Source organism: Eurosta solidaginis, chromosome 3, assembly GCF_040869045.1.
Source record: "Eurosta solidaginis isolate ZX-2024a chromosome 3, ASM4086904v1, whole genome shotgun sequence".
In the NCBI taxonomy this organism is placed as follows: domain Eukaryota; kingdom Metazoa; phylum Arthropoda; class Insecta; order Diptera; family Tephritidae; genus Eurosta; species Eurosta solidaginis.
The window spans coordinates 270,682,731-270,704,655 of NC_090321.1; the positions used below are offsets into that span (position 1 = coordinate 270,682,731).

General features: G+C 38.0%; 1 protein-coding gene across 1 annotated transcript in view; it reads right to left on the reverse strand.

The window, feature by feature from the left end:
* Nucleotides 1-4,663: 4,663 nt before the first annotated feature.
* LOC137245574 (venom allergen-1) overlaps nt 4,664-21,925 on the reverse strand; it is a 34,344-nt gene continuing 17,082 nt past the window's right edge. The window contains exons 3-4 of the mRNA XM_067776463.1: nt 13,735-13,979; nt 4,664-12,335 (exon numbers count right to left, since the gene is read on the reverse strand). Coding sequence (XP_067632564.1) covers nt 12,083-12,335; nt 13,735-13,979 — 498 coding nt within the window. The 3' untranslated portion in view covers nt 4,664-12,082. The remainder of the gene's footprint in view (nt 12,336-13,734; nt 13,980-21,925) is intronic.

Sequence of the window (21,925 nt, forward strand, 5' to 3'; positions counted from 1 at the left end):
AGAACATTGCTGGATGTTGGACCAATGTATGTAGGGACATTTCCCTGTTGGCTATCTGCAAATTGGTTTGCAGGATGTAACAAAATAGAGATTCGCCTCTCGTTCGTATCCGCTCCTCCCCACGCATTGTGGTGCGCATTTGCATCTGCTCCTATGACCAACCACCCTTTGCGCCCTTCCTCCTGTACTAGGCTTTTGCACTCCAGCGGTGGAACCTCCGCAGCATGGGCCATGTAGCAGGACGCCAGGATAAATGCATGCTTATTCTTTTGCTCAACGGGTACCGCTACGAGGTCCTCAGTGGTGTAATTAGGCAGCATATATGAATGCAGCTGTTTCCTTACCATTACTACAGGTCACACCCGTCCTACCGTTTGCCAGTAGTAAGCGCCCAACCCGCGCGCGCTAAGTCCAGAAATCTTTCCTCCCGATGTCAGCGACGGCTCCTGGATCAGCGCCACGTCAAACGAACCCTTCCTCAAGGGTTAGGAGGAGTTCGCTCGACTCCACTTGACTGCGTTGGAGGTTTATCTGTAGGACTCGCAGCACCATTGGGCTGTTTGTCCTCCTCCAGCACCTTCGTCGTGACGTCGTCGTCCTCCCCTTGCCCTTTTGGTTTAGAGTATTCGAGGCCCCCTTCAGCCTCTCGCGACTGTTTTGCCGGGTGTTCCTCTGTGCGAGTCACAGCACCATTTGGCGATTGGTACTCTTCTTCTTCTTCGGGTGACTCGACTGCTAATACGAAGCATATGACAAACTAGCCAAATGCTTCGTAAAATATTAGCAGTTTCTTTGTTTTTACTTCGGGGACTGCCAGTAACTGACTTGAAAATTTGGTAATGGCTCTGTACTTTTAATGCGTGGTCGAGCATTTGGAACAAAGCGAATCTTTTCGAGAGAAATAACCGAAACACCGTTAATTTTGTAGTAAAACGACCTGAGCCCGCTGCCATCATTTTGCAGTCATTTTAATAGGAAACAATGATTGCTGCTTCTGATGTGTAAGGATATTAAACAAAAAAGGAGATAGGGCACTACTTTGTGCTAGCACTATGAAATCCTTTTAGACCCAGATATTTCATTCCCAAACTACAGAACTGATCATTACCAAACAGAACCGACTTCACATATTTCACTCATTAACTGAATCCTCCTGATCACCTACATAATTCAATGTTCAAATTTTTAGACGGGAGGGATTAAGGTGCCATGGTTGACTGTGTCAAAAGCCTTTGACAGGTCAATCTCTACTAGTACCGTTGTGAGATGAAGGTTTTCTTGATTTAGTTTGCAATTTTGTTGCTTCTAAATTTAGTAGTGAGACAGCGCTTGGCAGTTTTCATTTTGCAGGAATGACAAAGAATTGCTCAAAGCGAAGGCGTTTAACATAAGCATAACTTTTCCATTAGGGGCTACTGCTTTTGAAGGTTTGACTTTTTTCGATGGCTTTTGTAATATTGTAACGAATTTAGTGCAATTCCTCTTATTTGCAACCGTCTACTAATGTTCGTATCGCTAAACTGTTGAATAAATAATTCCAATATTTAATAATGCAAAATGGCCTTTATTCAAGTACTTTCAAAATAACACTTCTATTGCTCGACAGATAGCGTGCTTAATAGAAACTGATCGTCGTGCCTCAACTGTTGCTGCTTTTATAGTGTTTGGTTTCCTTCTTTGACATTTCTAGGCGGTTCTGTTCTAGAATTTACTAGTTAGTTATCAGCTATAAAATTACTCAGCTATAACTACTTTTATAGCTTCTCATATGCGCGTATACATATATGTGACTGATGCTTGCACAAATCATTGCCTACTTTTGGGAGCATCTCAGATAAGATATATGCATGTGTTTGTGCTTCTCTCTCCGCTGTGTGTACGTACATATGTGTAGACATAATGATTGCTTCGTTTATGTAGATACATAATGATTGATTTATGGATGTGCATACAAGTCACTGCTTAGCATCGGATTAGAGATGATAGTATCCCTTAGTGTTGCTAATATTCGTCACAATATGTATTTGTGGTGGTGATGATGGTGAGAAAAAGGCTTTAGGTAAAGTTCTCTCTCGGCAAATCATGCCCTACAAGTCACTTATCGTACCCGTCCTGCTATATGGTGCATAAGTATGGACCATAACAACATCAGGTTAAGCGACTCTGGGAGTGTTCGAGACAAAAATTCTTCGAAAGATTCACTGGCCTCTTCGTATTGGCGAGTACCGAAGAAAATTTAATAATGAGTGGCTGTACGAGCTTTACGCAGACATAGTCCAGCGAATTAAAATGCAGCGGCTACGCTGCCTATGTCATATTATGCGAATGAAAGATAACACTCTGGCTAAGAAAGTTTTTTTTTATAGGAACCCGCCTTTGGCAGCAGAGGAAGAGTGCGGCCCCCACTCCACTGGAGGGACCAAGTGGAAAACGATTTAATCTCCCTTGGTGTGACCAATTAGCAGAGCGAAGAAGCGACTGGCGCGCCTTGTTGGACGGCCATAACCTTTTAAACGGTTAAGCTCCAATTAAGTAGGTATCATTGAGTTTAAGCTGAACTATTTGTATGATTCCGGTCTAGATCCAACTATTGACTTACGGGTGTTTTAGTATCTAAAGAATTTATAAAAAAATTTTTTCATATTTTTAAGTTTAATAGTGATTTATTCATTTGACTTATTGTATTGTATGCATCTTTGTTTCTTTGTTTTAAGTTCATTGACTCCATTGTTTACGAGCAGATTAGCTCGCATAATAATTTTGATCTAGAACACTCAAGCAGTTGATGAAAAACTGATTGAATGTGAAGTTTAGTAGCAATACACAAACTATTAAAATATTAAGTAGATCAGGATTTATGATTTCTTAATTTGTATAATCATTTGCTATTTTGTAGAATTAATAAACGGTTTAAATTCTTAGACCAGTTTATGGTAAAAAAACTGAAATACCAAATAAAAAACTTAAATTAATCAATTAATGATGAGAACATTCTTCTTTTGGAAATTATGTGATAGTTAATGAATGTTTGTTTTATGTTAATCCAAATCGTATATACTTAAGAAATTGTAGAGATTCGTGGTCGGCCTACTCTGGGGATTTTTGAAAGAACAAGTTTCATAATCGAATATGTTGAAAATGAGTGGAGCTAAAGCAGTAAAAAGCACTTTTGCACGGGATAGTTGGCGATATACGAAAATTCGATATAAAGTCCAAAATAGTCAAGAAATAATTTCAAAATTATCACAAATTAGTTTTGGAATGATCGCAAAATGATTCCAAATTCATCCCGATATTTATTTATTTATTTGAATTAGTCTACGAACATGAAAAATATTCTTACAGACTATGAGTGAATTAAGATTTAGCAAATTAATAAATCATATTAAATTTGAAGTATACAGAAAACATGATTTCGAGACCGAAAAATCAATATCGATAGAATTAGAGATTATATTGAATTCATTAACAGCCCTTGACAAAGGGGCCTTCCGAAGATAGTTTGTCTTAAAGTTTTCGCAATAAAAAATATTTCAATATCGCAGTGTCCTTTGCAGGACATTAAGATAAATGCGCTCCAGAAGGTAAGTACAGTCAGCAGTTCCTTGTATATTGCCAAAAACAAAAGCTAACGAGAGGACAAACCTTCTTTTTTCTAAAGATTCAAGATTTGATCGAGACCTGTAGGAGGGAACTGGTTCCGAGAAGCGAAGGCAAAGCAAATCGTATTTAAGAAACACTTTTTGAACACGTTCTATCCTGTCTATCCTAAATTTATTAAATGGACGCCAGATAAAGGCTGTATACTCCAGATAGGGACGTACTGGTGTAAAGCAACTTTAATGTATAGGGGTTTGAGAACTCAGAACTATTTCTTCTAAGCAAACCTAGCATAGCATATGACTTCGATACTATAAAACCCATGTGGCGGTTGAAAGAGAGCTTGGCATGAAATATAACACCAAGATTCTTTATTTCACTGGATATCTGCAGAGTATGAGCTGAAATACTGTAAGATGATGCTAAAAAATTATTAGATTTTGAAAAAGAAACATGAAAACATTTACTAATATTAAGCGAAAGGTGCGACTTCAGGCACCACAAGTACATATTATTACGGTCTAATTGAATTTTAGCTATGTCAGTTAGATTGGTAACTCCCGAAAATATCTTCAAGTAATCGGCATATAGCAAAACCTAACTGAACTTAAAGCATGAGGAAATATCATTCATAAACAACACAAAAAGAAATGGACCAAGAATGATACTCTGTGGGACACAGGATGTCGCAACATACGAATAAGAGGTGGCATTATCAACCATAACCACGTATGATCTATGAAGTAAGTACGGCTTAAGCCAATTTAAAAATCCAGAATGAAAGCCAAGACACTCAAGCTTCGAAATCAGAATCCTATGAGATACTTTGTCAAAGGCTTTCGAAAAGTCCGTGTAGACACAGGCTACCTGACATCTGCTCGGAAAGCAACGAAATAGTACAATAATTTATACAGTCCAAAATGATAACGAAAAAGTTCGGAATAATCCCAAACAAATTCCAAGCTTGTTCCGAAAAAAGTCCCAAAATGTTCGCTACAGTGAGAGCCTAAGGTATTCCAGAAAAAAATCCTGGAATGATCCCAAAAACACAAACAAGCACAAAACTATTGCAATATTGGTTTATTTATTAGCGCTTTTTTGGTCGCTCAATTTAAAGCAAAAACAATAGTTTTTCTCCGACACGTTTCGACACGTTATTGTGTTTTCTTCAGGGAGACTATGTATTTATTTCGACAGGAAAACATAATTAGAAAATATTTTCTAAATTATAGTACATACACACCTTAATATAAATTGCAGACTTCGAATTAATTACACATATTTACAAAAATATATACATTTAGCATAAACCAATATTGTCCCGAATATAAAATTAGATGTAGTCTTATAGCTTATAAACAATACAAACAGCGGTCGATGGTATGAATTATTTTCTTCTCAATATAGTCAACATAGTCAGATACACCGGTATAAACATATGATGAGATTTATTTTGCTATGGAGAAAAATTGTATAGCAATAAACTTCAAAACAAGCAGAATTCAGTACACTGAAAGAAATGGTGCTAGTAAAATCCACAAATCGGTTCTGTTGTTGGTGAGTTAACGGAGATTCGGTGTAATTGATCGAATTACGGTTAATTCGACCGAGTTCTTTTTAAACGAACAAATTAGTTCAGTCATTTCAACAGAAGAGAAATTGTCGCTCTTAAGTTAACAAAATTCTGTAAAATTGACAGATTCCTGGACAATCTAACTGATTTTTCTGTTAACACAACTGATCTTACAAGTCATTTCAACAGCGAACAACAGTCAATACATGTGCAAAATTCAAAGAGAATTTTACGCTCACTGCGCTCTCTACTTTGTACTTATGACGATGGTGCCACTTGTTTAAAAAAAATACCAAAATAAGAAAACCACCAAATCGAAAAAACTCACAAAATGGGAAAACAACAAAAAATTAGTTTTTCAGTTATCAATACAAAATGAAAAACCCTTTTTTGAATTGACTGCGCAAAAAATTATGAGAAACCGGGACACCTCTTTATCGGGTACAATTTTGCAACTCCTCCTCCAAGCGAAATGCAAAATTGCGCGCTCTTGTTGCAAAATTTTTGTTTGAACGAACAGGATTTTTCCAAAGTTAGTAGCATTTTGTTCAAGTTTTTACGAATTTTCACTCACGCGACCGAATTTATTAATATAACATCCTTTTTTAATGTTGATGTTTCCGACAGCATAAAAGTTTGAGTTGTTTTGGAATCGTTTCAACTTAAAGTGTTACGAAAATAAAACTTGCCGAATTACATGTAAAGTTACTCCAGTGGTGAATTACCTTCTAGCGATTTGATTCTTTACTTTTCTATAACTTACAAGTTCTCTATTTAAAATGTTATGTCAAACATTTATACAAGTTTTATTCGAAACAATTAAGTGTGGCAACTACACACGCGAGCAGAAATTGAGAATGAGCTGAGCTGCAACTGAAAGAATTGAGAATTAGTTTTGTGACTACTATTTTCATTTCTATTTGAAGAGAGAAGTTCAAAACTATAAATTATAAAATATAAGATTTGGTGAAAGTGCGTTTAATAAAACAAAATAATAAAGTGTATAATGTTTAATGTGTGCCAGCATATTTGATGTAAGCCCAATTGACGTTCGGTTAGTAAATGCCACCGTGGTGTGATGGTAGCGTGATCCGCCTGCCACACCGTATGCCCTGGGTTCGCACCCCAAAGCAACATCAAAATTTTAGAATTAAGGTTTTTCAATTAGAAGACAATTTTTCTAAACGGGGTCGCCCCTCGGCAGTGTTTGGCATGCGCTCCGAGTGTATTTCTGCTATGAAAAGCTCTCAGTGAAGACTCATCTGCCTTGCAGATGCCGTTCGGGGTCGGCATAAAACATGTAGGTCCCGTCCGGCCAATTTGTAGGGAACGACGCAAATTGGAGGAGCACGACGCAAATTGGAAGAGAAGCTCGGCCTTAGATCTCTTCGGAGGTTATCGTGCCTTACATTTATTTGGCAACATAGGTACTTTCATACAAAGCTGTCGCAACAACTTTTTTTGTTCATTTGACTACTAAAACGGTCAATTACGAATCAACGATTTGTGCGCAGTTGATTCAAAATCTTGTTGCGATGGATAAAAATTAAAAGAAATTCCGGTTGAATTGACCCGTATTTCGGTTGATTTTACCAGTCTTTTTCTTTCAGTGTACCAGGTTGTTATCCCAACAGCTGTTCGCTTCTTATTGATTATTTTTCATACAGCGCCTTGTACTTTAATATGCCAGTTAACCGAAATCAATGAAAATTTTCTTTTAACTTGACATTCTTCTGCACGGCGAATTGGATGAATTCGCTTTACCACCCATTGGTATGGATTGGCCTTGCTTCAATTTGACTTAGTAGAAATTTAAGGTAAAGATATAGATATTTCTATTATATAATCGCGTTTGAGACAGTTGAACTCGTCACTATAATCTATAGGCTGGGCATACGTGATTAGGACAAATTAGGCTCGCTGAATCATATTAAATTCGACGGCTGTTTTTCGCTGCTTTGCTTGCAAAAGCAACTGAGTAAACAGTCGATGTAGAATAAGAACCTAACCACAGCTCAATACATATAAACGTTTCCACCTGGGGAAATGCTCCACATTGAGCAGCTGGTTAAAAGCAGATGCCCGTTTCTTATGCAATTCATAGTGTTTTACTTCCGCATTGTCACTTTCCCATAGGATAAATTCTTCGAACTGCGGCCAAATTTCCGTATTCTACATTAAACAGTCCTAGTGGTATTCCAGAAGTGGTAGTCATGCCTTGCAGTTTTTTTTTGTCGCTGAATTATACTTCGAAGGAACCCATAACTATTGACTTATGTTTGATGTTCCTTAAATTTCGTCTATACATGGCGGCCACCGTGGAGTGATGGTAGCGTGCTCCGTCTATCATACCGTATGCCCTGGGTTCGCACCCCGGGCAAAGCAACATCAAAAATTTTAGAAATAAGGTTTTTCAATTAGAAGAAAATTTTTCTAAGCGGGGTCGCCCCTCGACAGTGTTTGGCATGCGCTCCGGGTGTATTTCTGCCATGAAAAGCTCTCAGTGAAAACTCATCTGCCTTGCAGATGCCGTTCGGAGTCGGCATAAAACATGTAGGTCCCGTCCGGCCAATTTGTAGGGAAAATCAAGAGGAGCACGACGCAAATTGGAAGAGAAGCTCGGCCTAAGATCTCTTCGGAGGTTATCGCGCCTTACATTTATTTTTATTTTATTATACTATGCATGATGATTTGGTGAAAGTTTTTATGATCAGTCTAACAATATTTTGATCTTATGACAAAACGTTGTATGTTGCTTACCATATTCGCCAGCCCAACACCAGCTGCCTGTAACTCCAATCTGGATATCGGCCGGTCATGAGAGAATCGTAATGTCGTTTGCTTCGGATGCACGTAGGTAGCGGACTGCAGCGTATGCGTTTTCGCAAGCGTCGAAAAAGGTGTAAAGTTGAGCAACTTCGACGTCTTTTAACAATAATGAATAAGATCGAGGTATTTCGATAGCTGTTATTAATTGCATAAGGTACGTCCATTGGTTCTATTTGTCGACCAGATTGTCACGCAGCGGCCATATATCTTAAAGTAAGATTTTCAACCCTAAGGTGTAGCAAGAAACAAATCCGAGAGGGTCGAATATTGACATTAGAATTTGGAGCGCCTCTCTTTTCGTAGGTATGATCGGTTGCTAGCGACGTCGCGTTGAAGTTAGAAAATAAATTTAAAATGATTGCTTTTGGGCTCCCAAAATATACCGAGAACTTTGGTGGTTCAGCCTTATTCCTTAACGGCCTGCATTGACTGTTACAGCTCGTTTTGAAATTCGAGGACCAGTCATGTAAATGAGGCCCTTAGCGTTATGAATTGGTTTTACTTGTTGGGCTAACTCTAGCCCAGATCGATCGTTATCTCCACCATCAATAAAATCATCTACGTAATGACTTCTTAACGACTTCTTCGGCACGAGGAAGTTCGAGCTTAAAATCATCAGCATTCCTGTCACGTATGTAGTGAGCGATGTATATACCTTCATTTTTCAGATATATCGCTACATATACCCAGGACAGCGATATGCACGCTCAATGATTTTTACTGATCGTCTTCCGCTAAACAGTTATAAACGAAATCGGAATCAGAAGTCTTGAAGTCAATAGGAAGCTCCAACATTTCGGAATCAGAATCGATTGTCCCTATTGCACTGTAGAGTATTACGGGCCCGTTTCTTAATTCTTGAGTATAAAATTATATTCTCATGAATATTTCTTTTCGGGAATAAAATGTTACCGTCTGATATAACTTACTTAACCTGATGTTCTGCAAAGCGGCTGAATTGTAGATAGCATTGTGTCTTTGTTTAGTCAGAGGCTTTCTTAACTTTCTTTGAAGACATGTTTCATTGAATGTGAATGATAAAAACAAGTAAGGAAGTCTAAGTTCGGGTGAAACTGAACATTACATACCAGCTGTACACTTGAAATGCTGTTGTTGTTTATTTTGTGTGCTTAATACTGTTACAACGCTGCGCAATAATACATTTACATACGGTTCTATTCTGAACTAATTTTTCTTCGAGTTATGGCTCCCGAAACATAGAAAATTGCTTAGTTATAAAAAGGGCGGTGCCACGTCCATTTTTTTAAATTTGAAGTTTTTCCTATTTATTGTTATAAATCCACTTGGGAAATGAAATACCATTGATACAAAGCCCTTTTTTGCAAAGATATAACTTATTTTATTCGTCCACGACTCTTTTAAAAATCTTTTATATAAAAGCGGGCGTGGTAAACGGACAGACGGAGAGACGGACGGACGGGCATGGCTCATTCAAATTTTTTTTCGATACTGATGATTTTGATATATGGAAGTCTATCTATTTATCTATGTCAATTCCTTTATACCTGTACAACCAACCGTTATCCAATCAAAGTTATAATACCCTGTGTACAAGTACAGCTGGGTATAAAAACTTAATTATTGACTTAATATTTACAAGCATATTAAAACACCGCACTGCTTTTGATTTCAGATATACGTTTAATCTGTCTTCTTCCTTTTTTAGATCTTTTTTTACCAATTTAAAGATGCTAAATTTAAAATTGTACGACATTTTTTTTTACAAAAACCTGTATTATCACAAACAAACTTAAAAAAAACTGACTTATCAACAGAGCTGGGTAAATTCAATTCCATTGCATTACCCATTGCATTACATTGCAAGGAATGGAAAAAGTACTTACGAATTTCTCATTGCATTCCTCAAAGGAATTGTGAAAGTAATTGAAAAATCCAAGTTAGTCTGTGTATAATAACTTACCCCGGTTGATGTGGGCAACTTTTCGGGTCACACTTTTCATTATTTCATCAGATTTTTCTTGTGAGTGGTAACTGAAGACATTTTTAAACACCAATGAATATTAAATTATTATCTTCTTAAAGTTCCCAGCTAAGTAAGGGCATTTCCTTTCCTTACTTCGCTGTCAAAGGGTGGGGTTGCTATGGGAAAACGGCATACTTTTTAATTTTCTTTGATGCATTCAGCTGGCATAACGTAATCACCATTAATGTTCCGGAAAATTTTTTTCTCGTAGTCTGTATCTTTTGATCGCATTCATAGGTGCCTCCTCTAAACCGTATTGTAATAAATAATATTAGAGCATACAATGAAAAATAGTCGTCCGTATAAAACCTCCAAAACGTTTGAAGCTTCTTAATATTTAAACATTTGCGTAAAAATTATGCATCGTTTCGCCTGCGAGTTTGAAAAGTTTAGTGGTCAGATGTTATTCTGTGCCTCATTGTTTATAAGTTGGGATACTTGCATTTCCGCCTCCTCACAGTTCGAGGTTTGTCCTTGTACCTGTGCCATGCCAACGCCAAAACACCTTGGCGCTGAGAGAGTAACCCACCTGACGCACGTTTTCTAGCCTGGCAAACCGGCTAGCGAGGGTGAGTCCTAACTACCGGTATCACTCCGTTCGCCAGTAGTGAAGACATTGGAAATGTTCCTGCTCCGCCATTTTATTGCGAATCTTCGCCTAGCCACTCATCAGCATGGTCTCCGCAAAATGCATGGCACTACCAGCGCTGTCAAAGCTTTTTACACAGTCAACAAGGTACTCTACCCCAAGATATAGAAGGTTCACCCTTTCCCCTTTATATAAACAGATGGAGTCTGTTTTGCGACGTGGAGTATTGAATGTTCACGTCGATGGTGTTGCGCTACCGATTGTTAGTCATCCAAAGATCTTAGGGGTAACATTCGGTCACATTCTCACCTTTAAGGCGTATGCCATCGAAGTTGCATCTAAAGCACAAAGCCGCAACAAAGTCCTCAAGTCGCTTGTCAGCAGCACTTGGGGATAACCGTCTTCATATAAGGCGATGAGAAATGCTAGTCATAGAAGCCAGTGCTTCTGTTTTACAAAATTTTTCTTATGGTCCAAGGAGTTACTATGGCCTCACAAAATCACCGCTTAAATCGCAAACATATTTTTTACACCAAACATTTTTCAATTCCTTTGAGAGATGGAAAATTCTTAATTACTTTTTGCATTTCTTGTAATGTTATTGGAAAATCTCTAATTACATTTCCAATTTCTTTCGAAAGTACTGTGGCAGAAATTACATTTGAACAAAGTATTTGTGTTCAATTGGAAACAAAAAATTGTTTGTACTCGAGCCTCAAAAAACGAAATTACTTTTGGTATCTTCTTTTGAGGAATAGAAATGTAATCAATTCCTTTCCTGTGGATGAAAGGAATTGATTACTTTCCTCAAGTATATGTAATGGGGAATTGATGGTAATTGAATTGAAGCTCTGCTTATCAACAACGTGCTTATACAAAACATACCTGGGCAAAGTGCATTAAATATTTTTAGTGCAGTGAAATTTTTAATATCACATTTTCCATTTAAGTTTTCTTTTCTATACTTTATACAGAAATTTAGGGTACGAGCCGGACCCGTGCGCTTCTTGCGCAACCAATATAAAAGTCACTTATCAAATATCAACAGAAATCAACTATTCTATCAATCAATTTAAACTTGCAGCTTGCGCTGCCATCTGGCGTGTGAGAGCAACTGCCGGTTATGCAGTGCCATAGTACAAATAGATTTCTTTGTGTGCTCACAATCGTTTATTTTTAACAAATTATTTTAATAAAATATAGCTAAACAAAAGCACTACGACCAAAATTGCCCAAAGCTTGCTAATAGCCCGAATCTCCAACTTTACAATCAAAAGTTTATCTATAGATTTGAATTTCAAATAAGAGCGAAAAGGGACCCGTACATAAAAACAACAATTAGAAATAATATATATGATAAAAAAATTGAGTGCACTGTGCCCAACTATGAAACAAACCAATATACATATATTTAAATTTTTTTTAACTTAAAAATAACACTAATTTTTGCATAATTTATAACTATTTTCTTTTAAATCATTGAAATTCAATAATTTGGATTTATAGGTTCATTGATAGAACATAAGCCAGGATAATAGGGATTTCTGCCTGTTAAGCAACGTGTAGCTGGTTGACCCACGGTATAAACGGGCGTATCCAAGGCATAAATTGATGCATAATTACACACCATATTATAAATATAGACATAGGGTACATCAGGGCGCGTAAAACGTATTATGCCGCAACCCACGTGCGTATTACGATCGACAGCTATTTCAGCAAAATGACCATAGTCTTCACTGTAAAGGAAAGAAAAACATTAAGTTAAAAAACAAGCCGAACTCTGTCAGCTCAGTTAATAGTTAAGACTCGTGTGTAAGCGAGGGAAAAAGCGAATCCCCTACGTTAATCGCAGATGATGGAAAACACCTTCCGGCACTCGACTATAATGAAGTGAGAATGGCAATATCCCGGCTAAAAAATGAATGGGCACCAGGAAATGACGGACTACTCACCGAGCGGTTCAAACGTGGAGGCGAAAAGTTGGTACAGAGCATATTTCAGCTTCTATGCAAAATATGGTCGGATGAGCACATGTCTCCAGTTTACAACATACGTGTGCTCTGCTCAATCCACAAATAAGTCTCTCCCGCAAACCGTGCCAGTTACAGCGGAATCAGCATTCATAAATCGCGTATAAAACTCTATCCGAAGCCCATAGTCGGCGAACTCATTGAACCTTATTAGTGCAGATTCACATTTCCTATTACATCTATTATAGACAAAATCTTCACGATGAGCCATATTCTGGAGAAGACTCACGATAACAGAATCTACACTCAACATACTTTTGTTGACTTCAAAGCAACCTTTAACAGCGCGAAAAGAAGTATCTTGTTTGCTGCTATGTCAGAATTTAAGCTCCCTGCAAAGTTCATAAGGCTCTGCCAACTGATATTGAGTAAGAACACTAGCTCATTAAAGATGGGGAAGGACCCCTACGAGCCATTCAAAATCAGACGAGGAATCAGACAAGGCGACTTCCTTCCGTTTGACTTCTTTATCATAATGCCGGAGAAGATAATTCTAGCAGCATAACTGAAACGAGATGGTGCATTCCATTTTAAGAGCGTAATGAGTTGCCAATTAGAAAGTAAAGTCCTCTCTCGTGAACAAAAATCACGCTCTATAAGTCACTTATCATAGCTGTCCTGATGTATGGCATAGAATTACAGACGGTGGCGATAGAAAATGAGATGGCTAATGGACTGTTCTAGAGAAAAGTTGTCCGGAATATTTATGGTCCTGTCCGTGGTGCAGACGACGTGTATCGAAGGTATAGCTATGAGCTGTACGAGCTTTACATTGATATGAAGATAGTGCAGCGAATAAAAACAATGCAATGGCTTCGTTGGCTAGATCATGTTTTGCAAACGGACAAAAAAGTTTCAGCCAAGAAAGTATTTCAGTCGGCACCGCAGTTTGGAAGCAGAGAAAGAGGAAAACCTTCTCTGAGTTGGGAGAGGCAGGTGGAGGAAGACTTGACCTTCCTTAGTGCTGTCAAATGGCTGCAGTTATCGCAAAACAGGGATAGCTGGTGTGACTTCTAATGAAACGGTCAAAATTGCTAAGCCGTTTAAGCGCCGATTTATGTATGACGATGCTTAAGAAAATCTATTTTAATATTAGTTTACTTACAAATATTTTGTTACTCTGAATTTCCGTATATAACTGCTATCGATTAGTGGATACTCATTGAACCACAATCCCATTACTTCTTCGATTATTCCGCTCACATTCACATTTTGATTGCGATTTCGCACAACACCGCAGAGATTTTGTCCAGAATATTGAAACCGATAGGTCTTATGACAAGAATCATGATCGAGAATACAAGTGCGTAGATTCAGTGATGCCAAATATTGTAGCTCGCCATCCCAAACCTGAAAAATAATATTTTGTCAGGTATTAGCTATTGTGGAATCAAAATAATGGGGTGCGAAAATCTGCTATATAGTATTTGCCAAGAGGGTGGGGTTATTTGGTCTTCAAACAAGTTGTGGTTACACTAAGGTAACATTCAGTCCATATGAGCTATTTTTTTATCGGCTAGTTCGTCCTTACTTAGTGGACGGTATATTATTTAAGTGGGGTAAGGTCATCAGCTAAAAGATCAAATAGCGTTATGATCATTTCAAATGGTCATAGGATCAATTGGCCTTATTATTATTTTATGGCTTTTTGACTTTAAGTCCATTAAAGCTGGGCAATCAAGCATAAAGTGATTTGATGATTCCACCTCATCATCCTCCATAAAGCTGCAGCAGGATGGAGTTTCCAGTATATTGAGACATACTGCATGGATACACATGGGACCCTGTCAAAACGCCAATGCCCATTGTTAGGTGAGCCTTAGTGAACGCAAGTACTTCGGCAGACCTTCTGCCATCCACTTTCGGCCAGAAAGATCTTGCTACCCTGCAAGAGGTGGTATCCGGCCAACGTGTGAGCTGACTCGAGGCCCAGCTATGGAGGAGCACACCACAGGTGGCCAGCGGAATCCCGAAATACCTACAGATATCTTCATCTGGTTCAGTTGTACCGATGCGGGCTAAGAGATCCACTTGACAGTTGCCCGGGATATCACTATTATGGCCCGGGACGCAGATAATCTTAATTATAAAATAGCTCGATGCAATCGCAAGGCACTCCTAGACCCCCTTAGATATCACTGTAGTTGAACTCAAAGCCTTGATAGCCGCTTGGCTATTAGAGTAGATGTTGAATTACCTAACCGTAGTAACGCTGGATAGCATTTTATCCAACGCATCCTTAGTCGCAGCAACTTCCGTTCGGAATACACTGCAGTGATCAGCTAACTTAAACTTGCGGCTTACATTTAGCTCTTAACAAAAGACCCCCAACAAAATTTTTATTTTTTTTATTAAACACCATTCAAAAAAATTCAACCCTCTGGAACTGGATCTCTGACGGGACTGGGACTGGGACGGGAACTGGGACTGGGGCTGGCAACAGGAGATGGAAAACAATACAATGAACTTGAGAGAAGAAAAGCAAGGGAAGGAGAAAGAGACTGATAAAGAGAATGAGTTATACGAAGACGGATATATAGGGATAGATGGAGCGAGGAGGAAGAAGAAGAGGTAGCTCGAGAACAAAAAAGGGACGAAAAAAAACCGAGAGGGAGAAAGAGACACATCAAAGTGAGTGAATAAAGGGATAAAGAAAAGAGGGAGGGAGGGGATAAAGAGCTAGACAAATGTTAGCGCAGTCCAACGTCAGCCAGGTCTGCTAGTACTATATACAGTTAACATACATGTGGAGTTGGATTGGCGTACAAGAAGTGGCCGGCAATACAACTCTGACATAAAATCACAAAACCCTTAAACTGAACGAGCCTGATGAAAAACGGACAAGATAATCAAGTAGGTAGGTTGAACTGGCCGGTCCATGAGGACCTCACATAGACTGATTGAGTCCGTAGTGTTACCAATATCCATAACCAAGTAAAACTTCAGTTAATTTAAATTACGTCGCGTCACTTGAACAGAAACGTTCTCTAATCGTTGCCAGTGAAAGTACTTATAAATATTAATGAAAAGCTATATACTAAATTTAATCTAACTAACTTTAAGAACTATTAAATAATAAAACTGATCACACGGTCAAGAGAATCGCTTTGTGTAACTTATTCTCGACGCGTACGTGGTTACATTTATTTGATATAAACGGCCGCCCCTAGGTCGAACCCTACAAATGGTGTCAGAAGTGCTCACCTACAAATTGGCGATTATATACAGCCCTATTCTGCATTTCGACTTGGATTGGAATTTTATCGATTTGGCAATTTTGGTATTCTGTGTTCCAATCTCTTTCGATCCAACTTCGAATCGTTCGATTTTGTGTATTTTGCATTTCGATCGTAGTTCCGTTTTTCTAAGTTGCAAATTTGTTGGCGGAAACATATTTTCTTTTTATTTTTTTTATTAATTTATAACAGAATTTTAACAAATATGTAAGTAAAACTTGTTAAGAGACGTAAAAGGCTTCATGATGATTGTTTTTTATATGTTTCCGGGTCAAAAACAACATGTCGATGTCGAAGTCCTTGGACGTATTTGCCCAGCAAAAGTATCTAACACATACTTGAAAGCATCCTTATTAAGTCGAAACGTTTTTTTGAACCTAAATAAGAAAAAAAGTTATTAAACTTTACCACTTTTAAGTTCAATTTCTTACAATTCGTCACTCATCTCAAATGGATGACAAAAATCTCGCAACATTTGCCTTTCCATTCTCGCCTGGCCATTTTCGTATGCGTTGCTTTCCAACTCTACAAATAATGCCGCGGCTATTGATTCCATTATAATAGACAGCTATAAGTAGTAGTAGAGGAAGGTAGGAAGGAAGTAGGAGTAGAGGAAGGTGAAGCGAAAACGTAAACAATCCATGCGGAAAGAATAAATAAATCTTCATAAATTATTTTAAGCCAGTGCAATGAAATTAACATCCAGAAAATTCAGAAAATGTCAACTATATTCGTGCAGGAATCCGTTTTACCAAAACACACATACAATTATGGAAGCACTTCACTCGAAAAAATATAACACTGCGGCAATATATTCTATTGCTTTATTTTGTACAAAATGGAGTAGATAATAAAATATAAACGTTTTTCAGTGTTTTTTAAAAATTTTCTTTAATTTATTTTGTTCCAATGTTCACACATTCCGTACAAACAGCTGATTTCGAAAAATCATTTGCTCTTCCTCTTCTCGTTACGATTCCGTCGTAATGCATAATACCCAACTTCGATTAAAGCGGAGCGTAGAACGGGAACGTAATCAAAATACAGAATAGGGGTGATAATTACAGTTAATTACAATTATTAATTATAAACAAAGTGCTATAAAACATTAGGCGCATATAAAACTGCCAAATTAAATATTCCTTAAGCTGTAATAAACAACATAAGGAAATTGGAAGAAAGTGCGTGAATTTTGATGCTATATGCAAGCTGTAAATAACACCGAAGTATATAACGCTGAGATAACATCGGAATTTTAGAAATCGACTCTCACAAGCGACGAGAGATACATTTGATATAGTGAACGAAACTCTCACTAAAGAAAAGTAGTGTAAGTACATATACATAAGTGATAAAAGCTGAAGAAGAATACTAGAATCAACAGCGACGACGTGAAGTACTACATGCGAGTATGTACATTTATGCGGGAAAGAAGATATTTTGCAAAGACAATAAACGCAAAATAGAAACATTTGGTTGTAACAAAGGCTTTATTGCAGAGTTTGTACATTACAGTATGCAAAGTTATTGGAAATACAGTGTATATTCCTACATTTCGTTTGATTGGCAATACCATACATAGTAGCGAGTAGGCGAAGAGAACAAATATTTCAAGGTCAGCAGAGCGTTGATATGGAAAAGAGAGCGGGGAAGAGAATTTTTCAAGTTGCAAGAAAAGATAAATAGAATAGTTGGTAAGATAGGAAACGGAATATAAGAAAAAGTGTTCATTAAAACCGTTTGCTTACATTTTTATGTTTTCAATGTTGCCATTAATCCCCAAATTTACACAAGTTTAACTACTGTAAAGAGTAAGACTGATCTCTAAAAGTGAAATAAAATACGATATTAAATGAACAAATTTTAAGCATACACATATTGAAGATAAAATTAATGCCATTGGTAGTTTTATTACATTTACATATCTAATAACATCAATTTTCGTAGAGTTGGAAATTCAATTTTTAATTGATTTGTAATCACTGAGAACGAATATACAACATGGACCGAAGTGATATTCTAGATTTGATTTACGGAAGTTTATATATGCCAAACAGCTGCTGAAAGGAGTGGCTAAAATGTTTGTTCGAAGTCAACGTGGTGTTAGATGTTGGATCTGTTTGAAACAGGCACTAAAATCAGAGTTTGGCATTGTAGTGTCTTCCATTGAAGTGCATCGTATGCTCAGGTGCCGGCGTAAGCGACAGAACGAAAGCTATCGCGAATACCTTTACACTTTGATGGAAATAGGAAATCCTATAAATTTATATGAGTTGTTACATATTTTATCGAGGGCTTCCCTGATTCAAATGCTAACAAAAGTAATTTATATCAGGCGAAGACAGTTGATGAGCTCAAGATTCAGCTCAGTATATACGAAAAATTATGGGCAAGTAGACATCAGGTATATAGCTCAGGTGCAGGTCGTTTAGGTTAATTGAACAAGACACAATGTTAATACATTGAATAATGAAATAAATGAAACAGGGGGATGCACTTTTAAGAACCTTAAGGTAAAGGGTACAATATTTTCTGCCCTTATCGATACTGGATGTGATCTTTGTCTAATTCGTCGTGATGTTTTGTTGTTGTTTGATAGTGAAATCGAATTGAGAAAGAACAAAAGATGTATGGTCGGCGTTGCAAATGCTAAACTTATGACTTTAGGTAGTTTCAAAACCATGGTGGTGGATATTGACCTTGAAATGGTTTTTCATGTGGTCAGGGAATGTGACATGCGTTATTCAGCAGTAATCGTTGTCAGCGTGCTAAAAGTTGTTGATTTCGTTGTGTCGTAGGGTTCAGTGGAGTTTAGGGCGAAAATCACTGGGACTGCAGAAAGTCAAATCGAGGGGAAAAGTGCAGTTGACGCCGTGGAAGAGAATCGTGTAACTCCAGATAAAGTTAAGAATGTGGATGGGGATGTTGAGACAGAGTTTAGAAGGTTGTGTCAAGTGGCAGTAGCTGAAGAAGCGAAAGATAACGTAGACTTATCCCACCTTAAGCCTTTAGAAGCAAAAGCAGTAGGGGCACTAGTTAAAAACTATGCACCATTAAGAAGCAAGGAATAGCCGGTTGAAATGAAAATTGTCTTGACTGACGATAATCCTGTTTACCAAGTGCCCAGACGTATATCGTATGCCGACAAGAAAGTAGTGGAGGAACAAATAGCGAAATGGTTGCATGAGGGTGTTATTCAGCCCAGTACATCAGAATACGCATCGCCAATAAATGGAAAGAAAAGGCTTTGCTGTGATTATAGGCGAATAAACAACAAGATTATGAGGGACAATTTTCCAATGCCATTGCTAGACGATGTCATTGAAAGGCTAGAAGGAAGTAAGGCCTTCACGACACTAGATTTGGCGAATGGGTTCTTCCATGTACCGATGGAAGAAAATTCCAGAAAATACACATACGGGCACTACGAGTTTCGGTATGTTCCTTTCAGGATATCGAATTCACCTGCAGTGTTTTCGGAGTATATTTCTTTAGTCTTTAAAGATATGCTGGAAGACGGCACGGTCATAACTTACATGGACGATCTTGTTATTCCCGCTAAAGACGTAAATGAGGGTATACTTAAATTAGAGCGCTTGCTGAAGCGAGCAGCCTATTATAACTTGCGAATAAAATGAAGTAAATGTCAATTTCTTAAAAGCAAAATAGATTTTTTGGGATATGTCGTTGAAAATAGCACTATAAAACCGTCAGGAGAGAAAACCAGGGCGATTGAAAATTTTCCCTTCCCCAAGATCGGAAAGCCGTACAACGTTTTCTCGGGTTGACTTCTTACTTCAGACGATTTATTGAGAACTACGCAACTGTCGCAAAACCTCTGTCAGAACTTTTGCGAAATGATGCTAAGTTTTTACTTACAGCAGAGCAATTAGCAGCTTTTCAGCAGTTGAAAAGAGCATTGGTGAATGCTCCTGTTCTTCGATTATACAACCCGAGAGCGTTGACAGAGGTGCACACGGATGCAGCTATACACGGATACGGCGGTGTTCTTCTTCAAAACAACTCGGAAGATCAATGTTTCCAACCAATACAGTATATGAGCCGGAAGACAACTCCAGCGGAAGAAAAGTGTAATTCTTATGAGCTGGAGGTACTTGTGATCGTAGCTGCCTTGAAGAAGTGGAGGGTTTATTTATTAGGCCTAAAATTCAAAATAGTTACAGACTGTAACGCATTCGCCTTGACTATGAACAAAAAGGATATCCCATTAAGAGTATCCCGCTGGGCTTTATTTTTGCAAGATTTTGATTACCAAATAGAGCATAGGAGCGGAAGCAAAATGAGGCATGTGAATGCATTAAGCCGAGTATGTTTTATGATGTTGGAGGAATCGTTACAGCATAGACTGCGCCAGGCTCAGTTAATAGACCCTTCGGTAAAAGCAGTTATCAAAGTTCTCGAGAAAGATACTTACGAGGACTACTTCGTGAAACACGGTGTAATTTATAAGGATCCCATTAGGGACTTATAGTTTTACCAGTGTCTATGGAAGACGAAATCATAAAAATAGCCCATAGCCAAGGTCATTTCTCCCCCAAAAAGACACAAGATGCTGTCGAAAAATCGTTTTATATACCTCAGTTGTTCGCAAAAGCATCAAGAGTAGTAAAAACTTGTGTCGCCTGCATAATTGCGGAAGGCAAGTCTGCGAAAAAGGAAGGACTCCTCACGCCCATAGACAAGGAAGATTGACCATTAGGAACGTATCATATCGACCTTGTAGGGCCAATGGCGGAAACAAACAAATTTTACAATCATATTCTCGTTGTTGTCGATGCCTTTTCGAAATTTGTGTGGTTATACCCAACCCGAACCACATCCGCAGAGGGAGTTGTAGATCAGTTAAAGCGACAGGCATCAATATTTGGAAATCCGAGGCGCAACATTTCAGATCGAGGTAGTGCATTTACGTCACATATGTTTTCTGAATATTGTAAGAATGAGGGTATACAGCATTTAATGATAGCTACCGGTGTTCCGAGGGGTAATGGGCAAGTGGAGCGTATTCACAAAATAGTAATACCGATGATCTCGAAGTTATGTTCTGAAAATACTACGAAATGGTATAAGCAATTAGATAGGGTGCAACAACTAATTAATAATACACCACCTAGAAGCACGAAAGTTTCGCCCTTTAGGTTGTTAACAGGCGTTGAAATGAGGGTGAGTGTGCCACCCAATTTGAAAGAACTTTTAGAACAGGTAGCAATCGAAGAACTGGACAAGGAAAGAGAATCGATGCGCAAAGATGCGCAGCAAAATATTTGTAAGATCCAACAATAGAATCGACGAAATTTTAATAAGAGTAGGAAACAAGAAACAAAATATCGAGTAGATGAGTTGGTAGCCATTAAGCGCACCCAATATCGTGCCGGGCTCAAATTGAGGCCGAAGTTCTTTGGGCCGTACAAGATTACGAAAGTTTTACCACACGGTAGAAGGTCCTGGACATACAACTACCATTGCTGAATATATGAAGCGGTGGGAGGAGCCAACTGAATCATATGGCGGAGCATTATTCGAGCCGAATGATGAGTCAGGAGGGCCGAATGTTGAGTTGGATTGCCGTACAAGAAGTGGCCGGCAATACAACTCTGACATAAAATCACAAAACCCTTAAACTGAGCGAGCCTGACGAAAAACGGACAAGACAATCAAGTAAAACTTCAGTTAATTTAAGTTACGTCGCGTCACTTGAACAGAAAGGTTGTCCAATCGTTGCCAGTGAAAGTACTTACATATATTAATGAAAAGCTATATACTAAATTTAATCTAACTAACTTTAAGAACTATTAAATAATAAAACTGATCACACGGTCAAGAGAATCGCTTTGTGTAACTTATTCTGGTCGCGTACGTGGTTACATTTGTTTGATATAAACGGCCGCCCCTAGGTCGAACCCTACATACATATGCTGCCATGAATAACATCAACTCAAATCACTATTAAAATCATAATTCTATTTTTTAATGAAATTGTATCTAAGCGAAATGATTTATTGTGATTGCGTGACATTTGAATAATTATTCTTCATTTTT